The following is a 24,293-nucleotide window of genomic DNA, read 5'->3' as shown; positions in this document are numbered from 1 at the left end:
GCTTGTTGGCAAAAGGGTAAAGAACGTTTTTATTTTTTTGAGACGGAGTCTCGCTGTCATCCAGGCTGGAGTGTGGTGGCACGATCTTGGCTCACCACAACCTCTGCCTTCTGGTTCAAGCAATTCTCCTGCCTCAGCCTCCTGAGTAGCTGGGATTACAGGTGCATGTCACCATGCCCGACTAATTTTTGTAATTTTAGTAGAGACAGTGTTTCACCACGTTGGTCAGGCTGGTCTCAAACTCCTGACCTTGTGATCCACCCACCTTGGCTTCCCAAAGTGCTAGGATTACACGTATGAGCCACCACGCCCAGCCCTAAGAAAGTGTTTTATGGTTTGAATCTTCTGGAAACATCAAAGAAAGACAGTCACCGGGCATGGTGGCTCACACCTGTAATCCCAGCACTCTGGGAGGCCAAGGAAGGCGGATCACAAGGTCAGGAGATTGAGCCCATCCTGGCTAACATGGTGAAACTCCATCTCTACTAAAAATACAAAAAAAGCTAGCTGGGCATGGTGGCACACGCCTACACTCCCAGCTACTTGGGATGCTGAGGCAGGAGAATCGCTTGAACCTGGGAGGCAGAGGCTGCAGTGAGCTGAGATCACGCCACTACACTCCAGCCTGGGCAACAGAGTGAGACTCCATCTCAAAACAAAGAAAGAAAGACTGTCCTTGCCATCCACACTACAACAAAACTTTGGGACCTTGAACTTTGGGTTCATGGTCTCACAAATGAAAAGGGTCCCTCCACACTTTTGGAACTGTGCACCCACTGGAACCCTTGAGAGACCATCAAGCTTCAGATGATCATGCAACAAAGGTTCCAGCCAGTTCCAGGCGAAGACACCACCCCTAGCCATCGAGAAGCTACCCTGCCTCCACTAGATGGAGCAGGGCGGGAGTTCTGTGATCCCCAATAGGTAGAGACTACAACCCAAGTCAGCATGAAGCAGTTACAGAAAAAAAGACCACTGGTTCCTCTGCCTCCCATAAAGATTTATGAGGATCACATCTCTAAGTGGGGAGATGAGGCAAGAAAACAGAGTCTGGAAGCAGGGAACAGAAGGCCAATTCACAATTCAGCTATAACAGGAAATATCCTCTCCATAGGGCATACACCAAGTAAATGACTTTGTAACTTTACTTCATCCTCTTCATTTACACAGGGCATACCCCAAGTAGAGGGTATTTAAACTCACAAAAACTCTGTAACAGGGCCTTCGAGCCCCTATGCTCAGGCCCACACTGCAGAGTGTACTTTCATTTTCAATAAAACCCTTCATTCCTCCCCTGCAAAAAAATAAATAAATAAGTGACTGATTTTTAAAAATATAATGCACTCTACAGAAGTAAAGTAATTGGAGGGGAAAGGGAGGTGGCACAGGCAGAGAACAGAACTGGAGGCAGTCCATCTAGGGAATGGGACTGTGAGGCCATACTTGTGAAACATTTGGACTGCTATTCTACAACTTTTATTTGGTGTGTTCGTTGCACAGCTATTTGAAATGTTTAATAAAGCTTTATAAACTTAAAAAGAATGCACTCATATAAGCAGTTAATGTAACTATACTTGTATTATTCTAAGTGAAAGGGCAAAAGAATAAACATACAACATTTTGAAAATGAGCTATTTTTTGCAACCTCTAAAAGTTTTTCCACTGTGCCAGGTTATTAAACTAGGAATATCCTGCTCCATCCTGGCACACCAAAAGTCTCCTTTTAACCTACAATAGACTTGAAGCATAAAATAAAACTTAAGAAGTATTTTCAGCTGGGCATGGTGGCTCACGCCTGTAATCCTAGCACTTTGGGAGGCCAAAGTGGGTAGATCACCTAAGATCAGGAGTTCAAGACCAGCCTGACCAACATGGTGAAACCCCATCTCTACTGAAAACACGAAAAAATTAGTCGGGCGTGGTGGCACACGCCTGTAATCCCAGCTACTTGGAAGGCTGAGGAAGGAGAATCGCTTGAACCCGGGAGGTGGAGGTTGCAGTGAGCCGAGTTCATGCCACTGCACTCCAGCCTGTGTGACAAGAGTAAGACTCCAACTCAAAAAAAAAAAAAAAAAAAAAAGGTATTTTCACGTTATCTAGATTTCATTGTTTTTCTGGCATAAATATTATTGACAGTGTCCTAGTACCCACCCTGCCCCAGTTATAAAAGTAGACATTTCTTAAAAAATTAGTATGTTTTACCCATATGAAAAAAGAAAACTATTAGCTAGGTATGGTGGTGCATGCCTGTAATCCCAGCTACTCGGGAGTCTGAGGCACAAGAATCACTTGAATGTGGGACGTAGAGATTACAGGGAGCCAAGATCACACCACTGCACTCCAGCCTGGGCAACAGAGCAAGACAGTATCTCAAAAAAAAAACAGAAAACTAGCATTCCATGTAGACTAGACCACTCTATTACCCAGATTATATAAATAAACAGACACCTCATAATCCAACAATATTTGAAAACAAATGTAATGAACACCCTTAATGGTACACACACAAATTAACTATTAATAAAATCTTACTTATGATATTGTTGAGTTTTCTGCATCAGCTTCTCTGGCAAGCCATCTTCATCATCAAACTGCTCCATGGGTTCCACAATGACTGGACGAGGGGTCCTGGATAGGTATAAAAGCATTCATAAAAATTAACACGGTGCCAAGAATTAATACCTTCTTAAAAGAAATGTTTTATAATAATAAAGATATATACTTAGAAAATGTCTCACTTGAGAAAAATGTCTCAGAAGTATCATTTGTACTCATAAAAATCAGTCAATAGCCGAAGCAGTGGCTCACGCCTGTAATCCCAGTACTTTGGGAGGCCAAGGCAGGCAGATCACTTGAGGTCAGGAGTTCAAGACCATCCAGGCCAACATGGTGAAACTCCGTCTCTACTGAAAATACAAAAAATTAGCCGGGCATTGTGGTGTGTGCCAGCTACTCAAGAGGCTGAGGCAGGAGAACTGCTTGAACCCGGGAGCGAGAGGTTGAAGTGAGTGGAGATTGCATCACTGCACTCCAGCCTGGGCAACAGAGCAAGACTCCATTTCGAGAAAAAAAAAAAAAAATTCAGTCAATAAACATTTACTGAGCCAGAGAGAGATGAATGTCAAAAGCCACAAAAAGATGAGTAAATAAAGCAACAATCATGAACCAGCATAACAGCTATAGTTAACATTTAGAAAGTATGATGAAAATGAGTTTGTACCTAACTCATGTTTTATATGTGTGGTCATCATCCTAGCCACTGTTTCAGCTATTGACTGATTTTTATGAGTACAAATGATACTTCTAAGACATTTTTCTCAAGTGAGACATTTTCTAAGTATGTATCTTTATCATCAACATGTCCCACCACCTCAACCCACCCACCTGTGCCCACCACCCGGTTTCCCTGTATCGATCAGTATTGTTCAGAAAGTTCTTAAAAATGTTGGCCAGGAGGCACAGTGGCTCACACCTGTAATCCCAGCACTTTGGAAGGCCAAGGCAGGCAGACCACCTGAGGTTAAGAGTTTGAGACCAGCGGGGCGAACATGGTGAAATCCCATCTCTACTAAAACTACAAAATTTAGCCAGGCGTGGTGGCACATGACTGTAGTCCCAGCTACTCAGGATGCTGAGGTATGAGAATCGCTTGAACTCAGGAGGCAGAGGTTGCAGTGAGTGGCGATCGCACCACTGTACTCCAGCCTAGGCGGCAGAGCGAGACTCTTGTCTCAAAAAATAATAATGTTAAAGCTGAGAATCAGATCTAAAACATGTCAGCGAAGTGGCTCACATCTGTAATTCCAGTGCTTTGGGAAGCAGAGGCGGGGAAGATGGCTGGAGCCCAGAAGTTTGAGACCAGCCTGGGAAAGATGACGAGACCCTGTCTCTATAATATATTTTAAAATTAGCCAGGTGGCATACACTACTCAGGAGGCTGAGGTGGGAGGATCACTTGAGCCCAGGAATTTGAGGCTGCAGTGAGCTATGATAAAGCCACTGAACTCTAGCCTGGGCAATAAGGCAAGACGCTATCTCTAAATTAAAATAAAAATAAAAGATGTTAGCCAGACAAAAGGGAAAGAGGGAAGGCAGAAGACACCAGACATTCAAGGAGAAAAGTTGGGAGAAGGAAGTGACAAGAAGAGTGGGTGATGAAAGATATGACTAGAGGCCCTCCTTCTTTACTGTTTTCTTGAGTAAAACAGGAGAAAAGCAGAGTTCATGGAGGGGAGGAGGAATAAGTAGAATGGATGGCACACCGATATTAAAATTTCCTTTGAGATCGGCTCTTCACCATGCAATTAAAATCTATTTATACTACCTTCAAAACAGTGATGCTTCAGAGAGAAAAAACTAAGCTAGAGAGATGAAGGGGGTTTTTGGACTCCAAAAGTTTCTCTTACACATAATACCAGAGATTAACACAGACTTTAGATCCTAAATGTTAAGAAAAGACACGGCCGGGCGCGGTGGCTCAAGCCTGTAATCCCAGCACTTTGGGAGGCCGAGGCGGGTGGATCACAAGGTCAGGAGATCGAGACCATCCTGGCTAACATGGTGAAACCCCGTCTCTACTAAAAATACAAAAAACTAGCCGGGCGAGGTGGCGGGCGCCTGTAGTCCCAGCTACTCCGGAGGCTGAGGCGGGAGAATGGCGTGAACCCGGGGGGCGGAGCTTGCAGTGAGCTGAGATCCGGCCACTGCACTCCAGCCTGGGAGACACAGTGAGACTCCGTCTCAAAAAAAAAAAAAAAAAGAAAAGACACAAAATAACTTTTCAAAATTATTACTGAGTTAGTGAAGACATTTTAAGGAAACAGTTAAAGCAGGTATGGAACATCATGAAGTGGTGAAATGAGATTATAGAAACCTCACATAAACTGAATAGGAACGCAAAGGTAAAGAGACTTAAAACATGGTACTTCTGGCCGGGCGCGGTGGCTCAAGCCTGTAATCCCAGCACTTTGGGAGGCCGAGACGGGCGGATCACGAGGTCAGGAGATCGAGACCATCCTGGCTAACACGGTGAAACCCCGTCTCTATTAAGAAATACAAAAAAGGCCGAGACGGGCGGATCACGAGGTCAGGAGATCGAGACCATCCTGGCTAACACGGTGAAACCCCGTCTCTACTAAAAATACAAGAAAAATTAGCCGGGCGAGGTGGCGGGCGCCTGTAGTCCCAGCTACTCGGGAGGCTGAGGCAGGAGAATGGCGTGAACCCGGGAGGCGGAGCTTGCAGTGAGCCGAGATCGCGCCACTGCACTCCAGCCTGGGGCACAGAGCAAGACTCCGTCTCAAAAAAAAAAAAAAAAAGAAAAAAAGAAATACAAAAAACTAGCCGGGCGAGGTGGCGGGCGCCTGTAGTCCCAGCTACTCGGGAGGCTGAGGCAGGAGAATGGCGTGAACCCGGGAGGCAGAGCTTGCAGTGAGCTGAGATCCGGCCACTGCAGTCCAGCCTGGGCGACAGAGCGAGACTCCGTCTCAAAAAAAAAAAAACAAAAAAAAACAACAAAAAAAAAACATGGTACTTCTAAAAGTACCCAAAAAGGCCAGGGCCAAAATGAAAATGATGCATTTTATGGACCATTCATCCGCTGGAAGCTATGGCAGGGCCACAAACAAAGAACAGGAACAGAACCAGACAAGAGGTACACCTGAGCAGAGGCCAACAAAGAAATAAGCAAACCCCTCCAGTAACACAAGACCACCCCCCTTCAAACAAACTTTAGAAACAGAGAATTAAGAGGGAAAAATGAACTAAGCAGATAATATGTCATTCATCAGAAATGACAAAAGTCTATGAAGCCAAGGGAAACCGTAATCAGTAGTAAGAAAGAAAACTCTGACATCTCTGTACTCTCAAATATGTTCGAGATTTTAACAAATTGTAAACTTTCCACATGTAAGTTTGGGCCACTAGACAACACTTACACAGTATGGGGGAGAAGAAGTACAGATTTCTAAGAGGGAACTTAATCGATACAAACAAGTTTATAGGCTCCCTCTACCACTCTCTCTCTATATTCATCTTGCTCCTACAATTCCACTTCTAGAGACACATAAACCAGTAAGCAAAGATCAATCACAACCACATTCATCAATTACACAACATAAAAAGACCAAGGAACATGGGTATGTATTGTGTACAAGGGAATTACTTAAGGGACTGTATCTTATTTTTATTTATTGGAACACATGCTAAAATGTTAACATCTATGGTTTCATTGTACATACACCACTCCCTATAGAAGCTCCCTTTGTCCACCTTCTGACTCATCTTGTTTATTTCACTTTCATCTTTAGGTATAACCAAAGTTTGTAAAACTCAACCTAAGGCCGGGCACAGTGGCTCACGGCTGTAATCCCAGCACTTTGGGAGGCCAAGGCAGGTGGATCACTCAGGAGTTTGAGACCAGCCTGACCAACACGTGAAATCCCGTCTCTACTAACACAAAAAATTAGCTGGGTGTGGTGGTGCATGCCTGTAGTCCCAGCTACTTGGGAGGCTGAGGCAGGATAATCACTTGAACCCAGGAGGCGGAGGTTGTAGTGAGCTAAGACTGTGCCATTGCACTCCAGCCTGGGCAACAAGGGCAAAACTATTTCAAAAACAAACAAAAAAAAAAAAACTCAAATTCTGTTTGCCATAGGTATAATAACTAAATTTATTCTTTTTTCTTGAGACAGTGTCTCACTCTGTTGTCCAGGCTGGAGTGCAGTGGCGCAATCACAGCTCACTGCAGCCTCAAACTCCGGGGCTCAAGATATCCTCTCGCTTCAGCCTCCCAAAGTGCTGGGATTACAGCCATGAGCGACTACGTCTGCCCGGGTTACTCTTTTTGCAAATGTAAGTATATAGTAAGTGGAAAACAGCTGGGCACGGTGGCTCATGCCTGTAACCCCAGCACTTTGGGAGGCCGAGGCAGGCAGATCACAAGGCCAGGAGTTCAAGACCAGCCTGACTAATATGGTGAAACCCCGTCTCTACTAAAAAATATAAAAATAATTAGCTGGGCGTGGTGGCGCACACCTGTAATCCCAGCTACTCAGGAGGCATAGGCAGGAGAATTGCTTGAACCCAAGAGGCAGAGGTTGCGGTGAGCCGAGATCGTGCCACTGCACCCCAGCCTGGGAGACAGAGGGAGACTCTGTCTCAAAACAAAAAAAGTAGAAAACAGACGGAAAAGAAACAAATCAAAGTCTTCAACCATAATGTTAAATCTGAAGTTACTGCTTGGATTTTTGTTTTTCTCCCCATTTTACCACCAAGTCAATCATTAGTTTGGTTATAAACGTGAAGGACTGAAAGAGAGAGGCTTCGGTACTGAGGCCCTGGGGTTTGGAGCAGGTTATGAGCTATGTATCCTTCAGCTAGGAGGTTCACCCGCACTAGCCGAAGTTTTCTCATCGGTGAAATGGGATAGCAGCGCATCACAGGGTTGTTATGATAACGAAAGAAGAAAAGTAGGGCACTTAGCACAGTTCTTGGTAAAGAGAGTTCATTAAATGAAAGTGAAGTTGGCTGGGCGTGGTGGCTCATGCCTGTAATCACAACACCTTGGGAGGCCAAGGCGAGTGTATCACCTGAGGTCGGTAGTTTAAGACCAGCCTGGCCAACATGGTAAAACCCCATCTCTACTAAGAAATACAGAAAAATTGGCTGGGCGTGGTGGCGGGCGGCAGCTGTGGTCCCAGCTACTCAGGAGACTGAGGAACGAGAATTGCTTGAATCCAGGAGGTGGAAGTTGCAGTGAGCAGAGATCACACCACTGCGCTTCAGCCTGCATGGCAGACTGAAACCCTGTCTTGGAAAAAAAAAAACTGAAGGTTTTTTTTGGGTGGTAAGAGGGGAAAAAGTATTTCAGTGTTCTTTCAGGCCTGAAAATACCAAAATGTAAAGCGTTAATTTATTTACAAAAACACTTGAAAAATGTTTCATTGTGGAAAAGCTTAAATAGTAAGTTTTGTAGAAGAAAGAAGGCCCCTGAAATCCTAACATGTGGAGAGGAGCTCTGATCACATTTTTGTGAAAACCACTTAAGACTTGCCTTTCTGTTGGATATATGCATAACGTTACATAAAGTGAATCACTTATACAAGCTTTTTTCCAGATATCCAATGTACTCAATGTAAAATGGCACCATTTTACGCACTGCATGCATAATAATTTTTTTAACCATACCAACTAGTATACATCTGGGGTTTTCATGTTTTCTGTAATGATATATAATACAAATTACATATTTGTGACTGATCTTTCCTCATTGTGGCTGATCTTTCCTTAGAACTGTGGAAACAAGGTAGAATATACAGTACTAAAAACATGGCGACTTAAGGGCCGGGCAAGATGGCTTCTGCCTGTAATCCCAGCACTCTGGCAGACTGAAGTGGGAGGATCATTTGAGGCCAGGAATTCCAGGTTACAACGAGCTATGATCATGCCACTGTACTCCAACCTGGGTGACAGCAGAACTTGCCTTAAAAAAAAAAAAAAAAAAAAAAGTGACTTAAAAGATACGCAATATTTTGCGTATGTAATTTCTTTTTTTTTTTTGAGACAGGGTCTCATTCTGTTGCCCAGGCTGCCATGCAGTGGATTAACAGGATGATAATATTAATAAAATATTTTATGATGGAGAAAAAATAAAATCACTAGGATCTAACAATGATATCTTAAATTTACAAAATGACACAATAGATCTATGTGGTAATTTTCAGAAAAGGGATCTAATTTTTTTTTCTTTTTTTTTTTTGAGAGACAGTCTCACCACATTGCTCAAGCTAGTCTCAAACTCCTGGACTCAAGCAAACCTCAGCCTTCAGAGTAGCTGGGACTACAGGTGCCTACTACTACAATTCAGCTTGTTTTAATTTTTTTTAATTTTTCTTTTTGTTCTTTTGAAGACCTCTAAGAAATAAGGAAGTATCAATCTTTACAAATAACTACAAATAACAAATAAGGAAATATCAATCTTTACAAAAAAAGAAAGCAAAAAACTAAAATTGGATCCAATTAGCACTGATAGTATATCAAGGGTTAATGTTGCTTTCCTCAAAAGTTAAGTAGTAATTTATACTTACTAGCAGGTTTTTCTAGATAACTCATTACTTTCAACAGGCAATGGAAATATTATAATGTTTTTCTTAAAGAATTTTTTTTTTGTCTAAAAGTAATCTCATTTAATGGAAAGATATGATAAAGCAAATAAAATGTTGGAAAAAGTAATCCCTTTCAAATATAAACATAAAATAGGAAAAGTACAAAATTATTTTTGTACTCTTCTGCACAGGAAAAGTGTGCAGGAAAGAGTTTAAAAGAGCAAGCCTGCAGCGGGGCGCAGTGGCTCACGCCTGTAATCCCAGGACTTTGGGAGGCCGACGCAGGCGAATCACTTGAGGTCAGGAGTTCGAGACTAGCCTGGTCAACATAATGAAACCCCGTCCCTACTAAAAATACAAAACTTAGCCAGGCATGGTGAACATCTGTAGTCCCAGCTATTCAGGCGGCTGAGGCACTGAGGCACATGAATCGCTTGAACCCAGGAGGCAGAGGTTGCAGTGAGCTAAGAACATGCCACAGAACTCCAGCCTGAGTCACAGAGCGAGATCCTGTCTCAAATAAATTAATTAATTAATTAATTAACTTAAATCCTACCAGCCAGGAGCGGCGGCTTGTGACTGTAATCCTAGCACTTTGGGAGGCCAAAACGGGCAGATCGCTTGAGCCCAGGAGTTCAAGGCCAGCCTGGGCCATGTGGCGAAAATACAAAAAGTACAAAAATTAGCCAGGCATGGGGTGGCTGGTGCATGCCTATAGTCCCAGCAACTTGGGAGGCTGAGGTGGAAGGATGACTTGAGCCCAGCAGGTCGAGGCTGCAATCAGCTGTGATCATGCCACTGCACTCCAGCCTGGGAGGCACACTGAGACACTGCCTCAAGAAAAAAAAAAAAAAAAAAGGACAAGAACAATGGCTCACACTTGTAATCCCAGCACTCTGGGAGGCTGCAGCCGGCTGAGACAGGTGGATTGCTTGAGCTCAGGAGCTGAAGACCAGCCTGGGCAAAATGACAAAATTCACCTCTACAAAAAATACAAAAATTAGGCCTGGAGCAGTGGCTCACGTCTGTAATCCCAGCACTCTAGGAGGCTGAGGCAGGCAGACCACCTAAGGCCAGGAGTTCAAGGCCAGCGCAGCCAATATGGTGAAACCCCATCTCTATTAAAAATAAAAAATTAAAAAATTAAAAATTAAATTAAAATAAAATGGAAAAGCAAAATCTATGACAATCTGAAGAGCATTCTCTAAGGAAAGAGAATAAGAGCAAAGCCTCTGACAAGACTGTGTTGTAAAACAGCAGATATAGCATGAATCTCAGTTTTAGTATCAATGCTTAATAGTCAACAATAAGTTTTAAAATGCTTACAAATCAGCAACTAAGCTCCATGGAGCCAGGAAACAAAAACTTTTAAATTCAATTCTCTAAACCCTAAAACATCTGAATGATCCCAACCAAGAGCTGACAGCACCATACAATAAGCAAATACAAAGAACCTAAATACCTAAAAAAATAAAATTGGATGATTATAACCTGATTTCAAAGCTTAGGGTAAATATGGTAATTAAGCAAGTACGATTTTGGAACTGACAAACTGGTCAATGAAACCAAAAAAGTACAGATTTTTTTCCCAGGTTTTTTTAATAAAGATGCAAGGGTAACAGGGTAACAAAGGGGAAATCATAAATCTTTTCAATTAATGGTGCCGAACAACTGGAGACCTGCACAATAAAAAGGATTTTTACGTTACACTCAAAATGTATAAATGTAAAAGCTATAAAATTTCTCAAGAAAACATAAGAAAAGTTTTGCAATCTTAGGCAAACATCATACAAGGACACAGAACAAACCATACAAGAAAAAAAAACTGACAAAATCTGGACTTCACAAAATATAAAAACATCTGCTCTTGAGGGTCACTGTTAAAGTTAAAACACTTCACAGATGCAATGGCTCACACCTGTAATTCCAGCACTTTGGGAGGCTAAGACAGGAGGATAGTTTAAGCTCAGGAGTTAGGGACCAGTCTGGGCAACACAGCAAGACCTCGTATCTACTTTAAAAAAAAAAATCAAAAAATTAGCCAGGCATGGTGGCGCACGCCTGCAGTACTAGCTACTCAGCAGGCTAAGGAAGGAGAATCATTTGAGCCCAGGAGGTCAAGGCTGCAGTAAGCCGAGATCACTCCACTGCACTTCAGCCTGAGTGACAGAGCAAGACCGTGTCCCCAAAAAATAAATAAATAAATAAAAAGAAAAGAAAATTTAAAAACAAGCCACAGACTGGGAGGAAGATTTATAATACAGACATATCTAGATTTGATAATTCATTAAGAAGACAATCTGCCCAATTAAAAATGAACAAAGAGGGGCCGGGTGCGGTGGCTCACACCTGTAATCCCAGCACTTTGGGAAGCTGAGGTGGGCGGATCAAAAGGTCAGGAGATCAAGACCATCCTGGCTAACACGGTGAAACCCCGTCTCTACTAAAAATACAAAAAAAATTAGCCAGACATGGTGACTGGTGTCTGTAGTCCCAGCTATTCGGGAGGATTAGGCAGGAGAATGGCGCGAACCCGGGAGGCAGACCTTGCAGTGAGCCGAGATCGCGCCACTGCACTCCAGCCTGGGCGACACAGCGAGACTCTGTCTCAAAAAAAAAAAAAGAACAAGGGGGATATCTAAAAAAAATGGACAAAAAAATTTTAGATATTTCAGGAAAGATATATAATTGGCCAAAAAGCACATGAAAAGATGCTCATCATTAGTCATGAGGAAACTAAAATTTAAATCATGATGAGATTGCGCTAAACTAACTAGAATATCTAAGTCTAAAAAGCACCAAGTGCAACTGGGCACAGTGGCTCACACCTGTAATCCCAGCACTCAGGGAGACTGAGCAGGTGGATCACTTGAGGCCAGGAGTTCCTGACCAGTCTAGCCAACATGGCGAAACCCCATCTCTACTGCAAAAAAAAAAAAAAAAAAAAAAAACTTAGCCAGGCATAGTGGTGCACGCCTGTATTCCCAGCTACTCAGGAGGCTGAGGCACAATCATTACTTGAACTCAGGAGGCAGAGATTATAGTGAGCCGAGATGGAATCACTGCACTTTAGCCTGGGTGACACATGGAGACTCTGTCTCAAAAAACAAATTAACAAAATATTAAAGATAGGCTGGGCATGGTGGCTCATGCCTGTAATCCCAGCACTGTGGGAGGCCAAGCAGGTGGATCAGGAGGTCAGGAGTTCAAGACCAGCCTGACCGAGATGGTGAAACCCTGTCTCTACTAAAAATACGAAAATTAGCTGGGCGTGGTGGCAGGCACCTGTGATCCCAGCTACTCGGGAGGCTGAGGCAGAGAACTGCTTGAACCTGGTGGCAGAGGTTGCAGTGAGCCGAGGTCACGTCACTACACTCCAGCCTGCGCAACAGTGAGGCTCCATCTCAAAAAAAAAAAAAAGTAAAAAAACTAAAATTAAAAAAAATTAAAAAATTAAAAATAGGCCAGGCACACTGCCTCAGACCTGTAATCCCAGCACTTTGGGAGGCCAAGATGGGCGGATCAAGAGCTCAAGAGATGGAGACCATCCTGGCCAACTTGGTGAAACCTCATCTCTATTAAAATTACAAAAATTAGCCGGGCGTGGTAGCACGCACCTATAGTCCCAGCTGCTCGGGAGGTTGAGGCAGAAGAATCACCTGAACCCGGAAGGCAGAGGCTGCAGTGAGCCGAGATCGCTCCACTGCACTCCAGCCTGGATGACAGAGCAAGACTTCGTCTCAAAATAATAATAATAATAATAATAATAATAATAATAATAAGGCCAGGCACGGTGGCTCACGCCTGTAATCCCAGCACTTTGTGAGGCCAAACTGAAGTCCAGAGTTCAAGACCACCCTGAGGAACATGTAGAAACCCCGTCTTACTAAAAATACAAAATTAGCCAGGCATGGTGGCGCATGCCTGTAATCCCAGCTATTTGGGAGGCTGAGGCAGGAGAATTGCTTGAACCCAGGAGGCGGAGGTTGCAGTGAGCTGAGATGGCGCCATTGCACTCCAGCCTAGGCAACAAGAGCGAAAACTCCGTCTCAAAAAATAACAATAATAAAATAAAATAAAAATAAAAAATAAAAACACCAAGTGTGGGTAAAATGTGGAGCAATTAGAAGTCACTCACTCATTGCTGGTAGGAATGTAAAATGGTACACCACTATGGAAAAGAGCTTGGCAGTTTCTTACAAAGTTAAACATGCAGAATTTACCCCTAAATATTTACCTAAGTCACATGAAAGCCTAATATTTACAAGAAGCCTTGTAAACAAATACTCATAGTAGCTTTATTCACAATGGCCAGTAGTTGTAAGCAACTCAAATATCCATCCATATATCACGGACAAAACACAGTTATGTCCATACTATGGAATACGACTCAGCCATAAAAAGGAACAAAATACTATACACACGAAGATATGAATGAAATCTCATAAACACATGCTAAGCAAGAGAAGCCAGACACAGAAGAATACATACTATATGATTTCACTTAATATTAGAAAACACAAAACGTATTTATAGTAACAGAAATAGCTATCTAAGGCAGGTAGAGTACAAAATAACTGTAAAAGGGCACAAGAGAACTTCTGTGGGGTAATGGAAGTGTTCTGTATTTTTATTATGGCAGTGTGTTACATGAGTACATATGTTTGTTAAAACTCATTGAGCTCAGCCGGGCGAAGTGGCTCATGCCTGTAATCCCAGCACTTGTGGAGGCCCAGGCAGGTGGATTACTTAAGGTCAGAAGTTCCAGACCAGCCTGGCCAACATGGTGAAATCCAGTCTCTACAAAAATACAGGACAGGCATGGTGGCTCATGTATGTAATCCCAGCACTTTGGGAGGCCGAGGTGGGCGGATCACCTGAGGTCAGGAGTTCCAGACCAGCCTGCCCAACATGGTGAAACCCCGTCTCTACTAAAAATATAAAAATTAGTCAGACACAGTGGCTTACGCCTGTAATCCCAGCTACTCGGGAGGCTGAGGAAGGAGAATTGCTTGAACCTGGGAGGGAGAGGTTACAGTTCGTCGAGTTGCCACTGCACTCCAGCCTGGGCAACAGAGTAAGACTCATCTCCCAAAAAAAAACAAAAAAACAAAAACCAAAAAAAAACCACCTCATTGAGCTCTACAACAGAATTTTTTTTTAAATTATTTTATTACTATTATTTTTTTAATTTTCTTTTTAAACAGAGACAGGGTCTCATTGCAACCTTGACCTCCTAAGCACAAGTGATCCTCCCATCTCAGCCTACTGCATAGCTGGGACAACAGGGCAAATAGCTGAGACTACTGTGCACTCCACCACGCAGCCCCCGAGATGTTTTTATGTTGTTGTTGTTTTTGTTTTTTTTAGGCAGAGTCTTGCACTGTCGCCCAGTCTGGAGTGCAATGACACAATCTGAACTCACTGCAACCTCCGTCCCCCAGGTTCAACCAATTCTGGTGACTCACCCTCCCAAGTAGCTGTGCTTACAGGCATACACCACCAAGCCCGGCTAATTTTTCATATTTTTAATAGAGACAGGGTTTCGCCATTTGCCCAGGCTGGTCTCAAACTCCTGAGCTCAGGCAATCCACCTGCCTCGGCCTCCCAGAATGCTAGGGATTACAGGCGTGAGCCACCGAGCCTGGCCCAAGGTACTATTTTTTTTGAGACAAGGTCACTCAGTCACCCAGGCTGGAGTGCAGTGGCACAATCTGGAATCACTGCAACCTCTGCCTCCAAGGTTCAAGCAATTCTCGTGCCTCAGCCTCCTGAGTAGGTGAGATTACAGGGATGTGTCACCACGCCCAATTAATTTTTGTATTTTTAGTAGAGATGAGGTTTTTTTGTTTTTTGTTTTTTGTTTTTTTTGAGACAGTCTGTCACCCAGGCAGGAGTGCAGTTGGCACCATCTCCGCTCACTGCAACCTCCGACTCCCAGAGTCAAGTGATTCTCGAGCCTCAGCCTCCCCAGTAGCTGGGACTACAGGCGCACATCACCACGCCCAGCTAATTTTTGTATTTTTAGTAGAGTCGGGGTTTCGTGCCATGTTGGCCAGGCTGGTCATGAACTCCTGACCTGAGGTGATCTACCCGCTGAAAGTCTGGGGCTTGAGCCACCGCACCCCTGAGGTGCTTTTTATGAAGGTAAATTAGATGTCAATAAAGCTGGTAACAGTTTCTGAAAGGATTATCTTAACTTCATAGATTTTACTTTGTATATATATGTTCAGTAAGTTAAATGAAATCATAATACAAAACACTGCTGAGATTTAAACTCTGAAGTTTGAAGAAAGTACATGACTCTTGACTCCTACAAGTACACAAAAATTTCTTACTTGTATTCACTGAATATTTACTCAACACCTACTTACCATATGCTAGTATCAACTGCAAGGAAAGACAGAATTCCAGAACAAAGAGAAGCCCATATGTAAATGGATAGAAGAAGGACAAGATATTTAAAACTTACGTTGTTAGCAAGAATGCCCCATCACCACATCTTTCCAGAGCCTTTCGTGCAGGAGGTTTTGCTGCAAATTCTACAAAACCTTTTCCCGTAGCTCTACCGCGATCATCCACAACCACAACAGCTTTCTCTACAGGACCAAACTGAGAAAATGCTTGCTCTAGCAGCTCATTGGAAACAACTGGAGAAAGGTTCTTGACAGTTAAGGCAGCTCCATGCGTAGCAAAGCGAATTCGTAGAGGTCTGCTCTTCAAAATAGTGCCATCCAGCTCTGCTTTTGCAATTTCAGCCAGTGTTCTGGATTCCTTTTTAGGAAGAAAAAACATTGTTAGAAGATGATAGTAACAGAAAAAATTTAAAACACTCTTTGGCTTCTAGGGAGAACTAGGCAGCTTTAGCAAATGGCTGACAGGGTCGATTTGATTTTGTATCTTTTAACTTTGGTATCACAGGGTTTTTAACTATTCAATCATCATTTTAAACATTTTAATTAAAAGGTCCGAACTCCGTTGTTTTGTTAAAAGTAATCATTTAAAGATTAGCTCCTCATAAGGCTAGTTACCAACTATTAAATATTCAAAGCAATATAGTTTTAAAATCTCCTACATATATTAAAAACATATTAATAACTTGACTAGAGGCTGGGCACAGTGGCTAACCCCTGTAATCTCAGCACTTTCAGAGGCCGAAGCGGGCGGATCACCTGAGGTCAGGAGTTTGAGACCAGCCTAGCCAACATGGTGAAATCCCATCTCTACTAAAAATACAAAAATTACCTGGGCGTGGTGGCGGGCGCCTTAATCCCAACTACCTGGGACGCTGAGGTAAGAGATCTCTTGAATCTAGGAGGCAGAAGTTGCAGTGAGCCGAGATGGCGCCACTGCACTCCAGCCTGATCAACAGAGCAAGACTCTGTCTCAGAAAAAATAAAAATAAAAAATAACAATAACTTGGCTAGAAACTATCATCAAAGGAATAATTCTCTCCATACCCTTATGTTTTTCATCTCTTTTCTTTTTTTTTTTTTTTGAGACAGAATCTGGCACCGTCACCCGGGCTAGAGCACAATGGTGCAATCTCGGCTCACTGTAACCTCTGCCTCCCGGGTTCAAGAGATTCTCCTGCCTCAGCTTCCTGAGTAGCTGGGACTACAGGCAAACGCCAGCACCCCCAGCTAATTTTTTGTATTTTTAGTAGAGACGGGGTTTCACCATGTTGGCCAGGCTGGTCTCAAACTCCTGACCTCGAGATTCGCCCACCTCAGCTTCCCAAAGTGTTGGGATTACAGGCATGAGCCACCGCACTCGGCCTGTTTTTTATGTCTTAATAAAACATCCCGCCTCTGTACAACCAGACAAATCACCTTTTCTTTTTATTTTCATTTCTTTTCAATATTATATGTAAAAACTATTAGTTCTTGGGTTTTTTTTTTAAGGGGAGGGAGGTGTCCTGAGACAGGGTCTTACTCTATTGCCCAGCCTGGAGTACAGTGGCACAATCATAGCCTACTGCAGCCTCAAACTGTGGGGCTCAAGGGATCCTCCTGCGTCACCCTCCCGACTAGCTGGGATTACGGATGTATGCCACCAAGTCTGGCTAATTTTTTAATTTTTTGTAGAGATGGGGGGTCTCACTATATTGCCTATGCTGGTCTCTTGAACTCCTGGCCTCAAGCAGTCCACTCGCCATAGCCTCCCAAAGTGTGAGATTACAGGTATGAGCCCCCTTGCTCTAGCCAATGTCTTATTAATGACTTCTCCTGAAATACTGGCATGGGTTACACATTTCTCACCATCACATGAAGAGAAACAAAGGCAACATTCACAAGCTATAACAGTTCTCGCCATTATATAGAGAAGCAAGTGTACAGATGCACTTATTATAAACTAAAAAATATGCTCATTGCTGAAACTACAAGGTAAGAGAACTTCCTTCTACTTGGAGAATTCAAAGTTGGTGTAGAATATGGGCAGCACCTAAAACAATAAATAAGGAACTGGTAAATGTAATAGCGGTACGTCTTTTTCACTGTGTTATGGGAACTCTCCAGGGACAACTGAAGAGGCTTTACATTGTATATGTAAGAAGAATACAAACATACTATCTCATGAAAAATGTCTTAAGGTCACAAGAGCTCTTTATTCAATCCCTAAAATGTTCATGACAGCTTGAAATTATTGCCCTTTATTGCAAAAATCTACCTATAGAATTATTTTTCCAAAAACAAATGAAGTTGCCCTTTTTAGAGACATACTCATCCCTCTGTATCCATGGATTCAACCAGAAGTAGATCAAAAATATTTAGGGCCAGGCCCAATGGCTCGTACCTGTCATCCCAGCAGTTTGGAAGGCTGAGGCAGGCAGATCACTTGAGGTCAGGAGTTCAAGACCTGCCTCCTGGCCAACATGGCAAAACCCAGTCTCTACCAAAAAATACAAAAATTAGCCAGGGCATGGTAGTAAGCACCTGTAGTCCCAGCTACTTGGGGGGCTGAGGTGGGAGAATCTCTTGAACCCAGAAGGCAAGAGGTTGCCGTGAGCCGAGATCACACCACTGCACTCCAGCCTGGGTGACAGGGAGAGACTCGGTGTCAAAAAAGAAAAAAGAAAAGAAAACATGCCGGGCGCGGTGGCTCACGCCTGTAATCCCAGCACTTTGGGAGGCCGAGGTGGGTGGATCATGAGGTCAGGAGATCGAGACCATCCTGGCTAACACAGTGAAACCCCGTCTCTACTAAAAATACAAAAAAAATTTAGCCGGGCATGGTGGCGGGCGCCCGTAGTCCCAGCTACTCGGGAGGCTGAGGCAGGAGAATGGCGTGAACCCGGGAGGCGGAGCTTGCAGTGAGCTGAGATCTCGCCACTGCACTCCAGCCTGGGCGACAGAGCGAGACTCTGTCTCAAAAAAAAAAAAAAAAAAAGAAAAGAAAACATTCGGGAAAGAAACAATTTAAAATAACACAGACAGGCAGGGTAAGAGGGCTCACACCTGTAATCCCAGCACTTTAAGCCAAAACAGGAAGAATCGTTGAGGCCAGGAGTTTAAGACCAGCCTAGGTAAAACAGCAAGACCTCGTCTTTATTCCTTTAAAATAAAAAATAAGGCCGGGCGCGGTGGCTCAAGCCTGTAATCCCAGCACTTTGGGAGGCCGACGCGGGCGGATCACGAGGTCAGGAGATCGAGACCATCCTGGCTAACATGGTGAAACCCCGTCTCTACTAAAAATACAAAAAACTAGCCGGGCGTGGTGGCGGGCGCCTGTAGTCCCAGCTACTCGGAGGCTGAGGCAGGAGAATGGCCTGAACCTGGGAGGCGGAGCTTGCAGTGAGCCGAGATCGTGCCACTGCACTCCAGCCTGGGTGACACAGCGCGAGACTCCGTCTCAAAAAAAAAAAATAAAATAAAATAAAATAAAAAATAAAATTTAAATAAAAGAAAATAAAATAGGCTGGGTGCAGTGGCTCACGCCTGCAGTCCCAGCACTTTAGGAGGCCGAGGTGGGCAGATCACGAGGTCAGGAGTTCGAGATCAGCCTAGCCAGCATGGTGAAACCCCGTCTCTACTAAAAATACAAAAAAAAAAAAAAAAAAAATTAGCCAGGCATGTGGCATGTGGCTGTAGTCCCAGCTACTCCGGAGGCTGAGGCAGAATCGCTTGAACCCGTGAGGCAGAGAATGCAGCGAGCTGAGACAGCGCCACTACACTCAGGCCTGGGCGATAGAGCGAGAATCCATCTCAAATAGATAACTAAATAAACCAAATAATACAGCATAACAGCTATTCATATAGCATTTACATTGTACTAGGTATTATAAGTAATCTAGAGATGATTTAAAGTATACAGGAGGATTGCATGGGTAATATGGAAAAACAATGCCATTTTTACACAGTGTAAGGATTTAAGCATCTACGAATTTTAGTACTGGAGGAGGTCCTAGAATCAATCCCCCCCAGATACTGAGGGATGATTGCATTCTAAACAGTCGTTTTGTTTATTGCTTTTAATTCACTAGTAATAGTAGTAGCGGTTAGTAAACACCTAAAGAGAGATGGGCACTTCCTTACCTAATACATCATATAATCCAACAACTCTTGAGAAGTAGTCTTTAGAAACAGTCTTGAAAGTAAGAATAGGGCCAGGCGCAGTGGCTCACGCCTGTAATCCCAGCACTTTGGGAGGCCGAGGCAGACGGATCACGAGGTCAGGAGATCGAGACCATCCTGGCTAACATGGTGAAACCCCGTTTCTACTAAAAATACAAAAAAATTAGCCAGGCGTGGCGGTGTGCGCCTGTAGTCCCAGCTGCTGGGGAGGCTGAGGCAGGAGAATGGCGTAAACCCGTGAGGCAGAGCTTGCAGTGAGCCGAGATCATGCAATTGCACTCCAGCCTGGATGACAGAGCAAGACTCCGTCTCCAAAAAAAAAGAAAGAGAGAATAGGAAAAAATATGAAGACATTTTATGGGGTGATAACATGTATATTTTGATAGGGGTTTGAGTTAAACAGACATACACATTTGTCAAAATTCACAAACCAGTGGCCAGGCATGGTGGCTCACACCTGTCATCCTAACACTTTGGGAAGCTGAGGCGGAGGGATCACTTAAGCCCAGGAGTTTGAGACCTGCCTGGGCAACATGAGAGAGACCTTGTCTCTACAAAAAACAAATAAAAATTAGCCAGGTGTGGTGGTGTGTGCTTGTGGTCCCTGCAACCTGAGGGGCTGAGGTGTGAGGATCACTTGAGCCCAGGAAGTCGAGGCTTGATCAAGTGAGCCATGATCATGCCACTGCACTCCAGTCTGGGCACTCTGTCTCAAAAGAAAAAAAAAGAAAAAAAAAAATCACCAACCAGTACACTTAAAATTTGTGCCCTTTACTATATGTAAATTTTTTTTTTTTTTTTTTTTTTTGAGACGGAGTCTCGCTCTGTCACCCAGGCTACAGTGAGTGGCACGATCTCGGCTCACTGTAAGCTCCGCCTCCCGGGTTCACGCCATTCTCCTGCCTCAGCCTCCTGAGTAGCTGGAACTACAGGCGCCTGCAACCACGCCCGGCTAATTTTTTTGTATTTTTAGTAGAGACGGGGTTTCACCGTGTTAGCCTGGATGGTCTTGATCTCCTGACTTTGTGATCCGCCCGCCTCAGCCTCCCAAAGCGCTGGGATTACAGGCATGAGCCACCGCGCCCGGCCAAAAAAGATGACTTTTGCATAAAAATGTTCACCAAATGGCGAGCTGTTTATCTAATGTCCAAAAAATAAAGAAATGCATTTATAATATTCAAAATTTAATGATTATTTAACCCGAATTTTAAGGAAATTTCCCTATTTCATTATTATTAGCAGTTGTGAATATTTGCCCTTCTCTTGAAGCCGCTTATATGTTGAAATGTTTGCCCTAAAAAATACAGTCTCTTGGCTGGGTGCCGTGGCTCACCCTTGAAATCCCAGCACTTTGGGAGGCCGAGGCGGGTGGAGCACGAGGTCAAGAGGGCGAGACCATCCTGGCCAACATGGGTGAAACCCTGTCTCTACCAAAAATACAAAAATCAGCTGGTCGTGGTCACATGCGCCTGTAGTCCCAGCTGGGAGGCTGAGGCAGGAGAATCGCTTGAACCCGGTAGGTGGAGGATGCAGTGAGCCAAGATCCCGCCACTGCACTCGAACCTGGTGACAGAGCAAGATTTCGTCTCAAAAAAACAGTATCTTAAAGGTTTTAGAAGTACATTAATTTTTTAAAAAAGAAAAAAGTAATAAAAATACAGTACCACGTAACTACAATTTTCTCTACATATTAACATTTTGTATCGTCCAGACAGAGAACCCAATTTTGAAAGTCAAAGCTCCAGGCTGGGCACAGTGGCTCACCCTGTAATTCCACCACTTTGGGAGGCCAAGGCGGGAGGATCGCTTGAGCCCAGGAATTCGAAAGCAATCTGGGCAACATGGCGAAACGCTGCCTCTACAAAAAATTACAAAAATTAGGCGGGCTTGGGGGTGCATGACTGTAGTCCCAGCTACTCGGGAGGCTGAGGCAGGAGAACTGCTTGAGCCCAGGAGCTGAGATCACGCCACTGTACTCTACCCCGGGTGATAGCGAGAGACCCTGTCTCAAAAAAAAAAAAAAAAAAAAAAAAAAAAAAAGGGCGTAAACCTTCGCTATTTTTGTTTTGTTTTGTGATCTCAGCTCACTGCAGCCTCTGCCTCAGCCTCCCAAGTAACTGGGACTACAGGCGTGCAGCACCACGCCCAGCTAATTTTTGTATTTTTAGTAGAGATGGAGTTTGGCCAGGCTTGTTCAAATTTTTAAAAAATATAAAGGAATCACAATTTTTGCATAAATTATTGGAAAACTTTTCAAAATTTAGATTACAAGAGAGTAAGCTATATTACTCTGATACTAGGGTATGTATCAGTAATTTATGAAGTAGTACTGTGTATCATCTATTCTCCCCCTATAAAAATGTGGAACTCTCCAGCATGTTTGGTAGAGAAACACTGTATTAGACACATAAAATTAAACACCGTCCCATTATCGCAGATTAAACGGCGTTACTTGAGTACAGAGTTTGGGCACCTAAGCAGTTTGAGGTAAAAAGCAGGCTGCACTGAGGTGAGAAATCAAGGGGGAGTCCAAGGCAGGAGGATCGCTCGTGCCCAGGAGTTCGAGACTAGCCTGGTCAACATGGCGAGACCATTTCTCTTAAAATAAACAAATTTAATTTAGAAAGAAATAAAGTGGTCTACCCTTAAACGCATATAGGTGTCGTTGAAGCCAAGGATGGGATGTGAAGAACTGTCTAAGAAGCAAGTCTCCCGGACAGACCCTCACCAGTGATGCGTCGGGTGCGACTCAAGCTTCCGTTCCACATGGACGTTCACTTCGTTTCTATTATGGCACAATTTTTGCCTTGAAGAATTCTCATCCCAAAACGCCGCCCGCCCCTGCCCCCGGGCCCTTTCGGTACCCGGGCAACGGGGAACCCTGGAGCGCTCGCGGCCTGAGCAGAGCGCACCGTGCCCGGGCCCGCGCCGGGCAGCAGGCCCGCAGCCACCGCAAGCACGACCGGCGCGCGGCGGCAAACGGCGGCCACCGAGAGCGCAGGAAATCCCGGGACCGCGAACTCGAACCCGAGGGGGAGCGGCCAGTCCCGCCCAGGGGAATCGGTGAGGCCGAGCGGCGCCACGGTTGCCGCAGCTCACGGAGACGGCGTCCTAGGACGAGGGGGGCCTCAGCCCACGGCCCCGCGGCCGCCCCGGCAGCCCTTTTGTTCCCTCGCGCGGGCGGCCTGACACTCACCAGGCGGATGAAGCCGAAGCCACGGTCCCGGTTGATGAAGACTTCGCTGGGCTCGCCATAGCGTTCGAAGAGCCTCTTGAAGTCCTCCTCCGTGATGTCGGTGGGCAGGTTCCCCACGAAGAGGCGGCAGCGCTGCGTGTACGTCTTCTCGCCCGGCTTGAGGAAACTCTTGATGTCGATAGTGAACCCCATCTCCTCGTCCGGGTGGTCCTCCGGCGGCGTGGCCGCGGGCGGTGCCGGCTCCCCCGCAAGCGCGAGCGCCATGGCTGCCGCGGCCGCCGGCTCGCTCTCGCCCGCCGCGGACTCCAGGGCGCGAAGGCGGGCCGGGTTTTTCTCAATGCGCACTTGCTTCAGGTTTCCTCTTAACATCATCTTAGGGAGTTCGCCTCGGACGCCGGATACAGGCCTAGATTTCTATATAGCGTGTCTATATATATGTATACGTCTCTAGATACACCTATGGCAACAAAATATCGACAATCAAGAGACCGCTATGTAGACGAGTCGGCTACTCGTCCTCCGCCGACTCACACCCGCGGCAGCCGCACATTCAAAATGGCGCTGCCACAAACTGCAGTTGGAAGAAGAGACGCCGGCACAAGCCCCGCCCCTCCGCCAAAGCCGGCGCCGGAATGACGCGCCTGCGCATCTCCCGGCACCAAAAAGGACGGTTGACTCGGACTGCGCATGCGCACAACATTGCGCGTGCACTCCCCAAACCTCCTCCCGGGACGGGGAAGATGTCGCTTTCCATCCTGCTAAAATAGCAGACTGTTGTTGGCTGTACTCTTGGGACAAATCATGTGATGTGTGCAGCAGTGTGTGAAAATACAATGACTTGGGTAAACATCCTTACCCTTTTAGATATCAAGCTCAATTTTCTGTTTGCTTTGTTTTGTTTTTTGGGACGGACTCTCGCTCTGTCGCCCAGGCTGGAGTGAGCGGCGCCATCTTGGCTCACTGCAAGCTCCTCCTCCCGGGTTCCCGCCATTCTCCTGCCTCAGCCTCCCGAGTAGCTGGGACTACAGGCGCCGCCACCACGCCCGGCTCTTCTTTTTATTTATTTTTATTTATTATTATTATTTTTTTTTTTTGTATTTTTAGTAGGGACAGGGTTTCACCATGTTAGCCAGGATGGTCTCGATCTCCCGACCTCGTGATCCGCCCGTCTCGGCCTCCCAAAGTGCTGGGATTACAGGCGTGAGCCACAGCGCCCAGCCCAAAATGTTCTTTATAAATAAAATACCTATTTATAATAAATGTGTTCCCCTGAGTTGTTTTTTTTTTTTTTTTTTTTTCCGACGGAATCTTGCTCTGTCGCCCAGGCTGGAGTGCAGTGGCGCGATCTCGGCTCACTGCACCCTCTGCCTCCCAGGTTTAAGCAAGCCTCTGCCTCAGCTTCCTGAGTAGCTGGGACTA

At 44.8% G+C, this 24,293-nt stretch overlaps 1 protein-coding gene across 8 annotated transcripts in view; it reads right to left on the bottom strand.

Annotated features, from left to right (window-relative positions):
• The window catches only part of PSPC1 (paraspeckle component 1), a 109,608-nt gene extending 86,086 nt beyond the window's left edge, over positions 1–23,522 (bottom strand). For 6 of the 8 annotated variants that reach the window (XR_003116448.1, XR_003116451.1, XR_003116452.1 and 3 more), the window contains exons 1-3: positions 22,875–23,522; positions 15,577–15,878; positions 2,533–2,628 (exon numbers count right to left, since the gene is read on the bottom strand). Coding sequence is in view for 3 of the 8 variants with exons in the window: in XM_025364004.1 (XP_025219789.1) it covers positions 2,533–2,628; positions 15,577–15,878; positions 22,875–23,246 (770 nt within the window). In the remaining 5 variants the exon portion in view is untranslated. The remainder of the gene's footprint in view (positions 1–2,532; positions 2,629–15,576; positions 15,879–22,874) is intronic. The other 2 variants (XM_025364005.1, XM_025364003.1) reach the window with 2 other exon arrangements.
• Positions 23,523–24,293: the final 771 nt, after the last annotated feature.

The sequence above is a fragment of the Theropithecus gelada genome, chromosome 17 (assembly GCF_003255815.1).
Source record: "Theropithecus gelada isolate Dixy chromosome 17, Tgel_1.0, whole genome shotgun sequence".
NCBI lineage: Eukaryota > Metazoa > Chordata > Mammalia > Primates > Cercopithecidae > Theropithecus > Theropithecus gelada.
The sequence above is the reverse complement of the archived record's forward strand: the minus strand, read 5'-3'. Positions and strand labels throughout refer to the sequence as shown.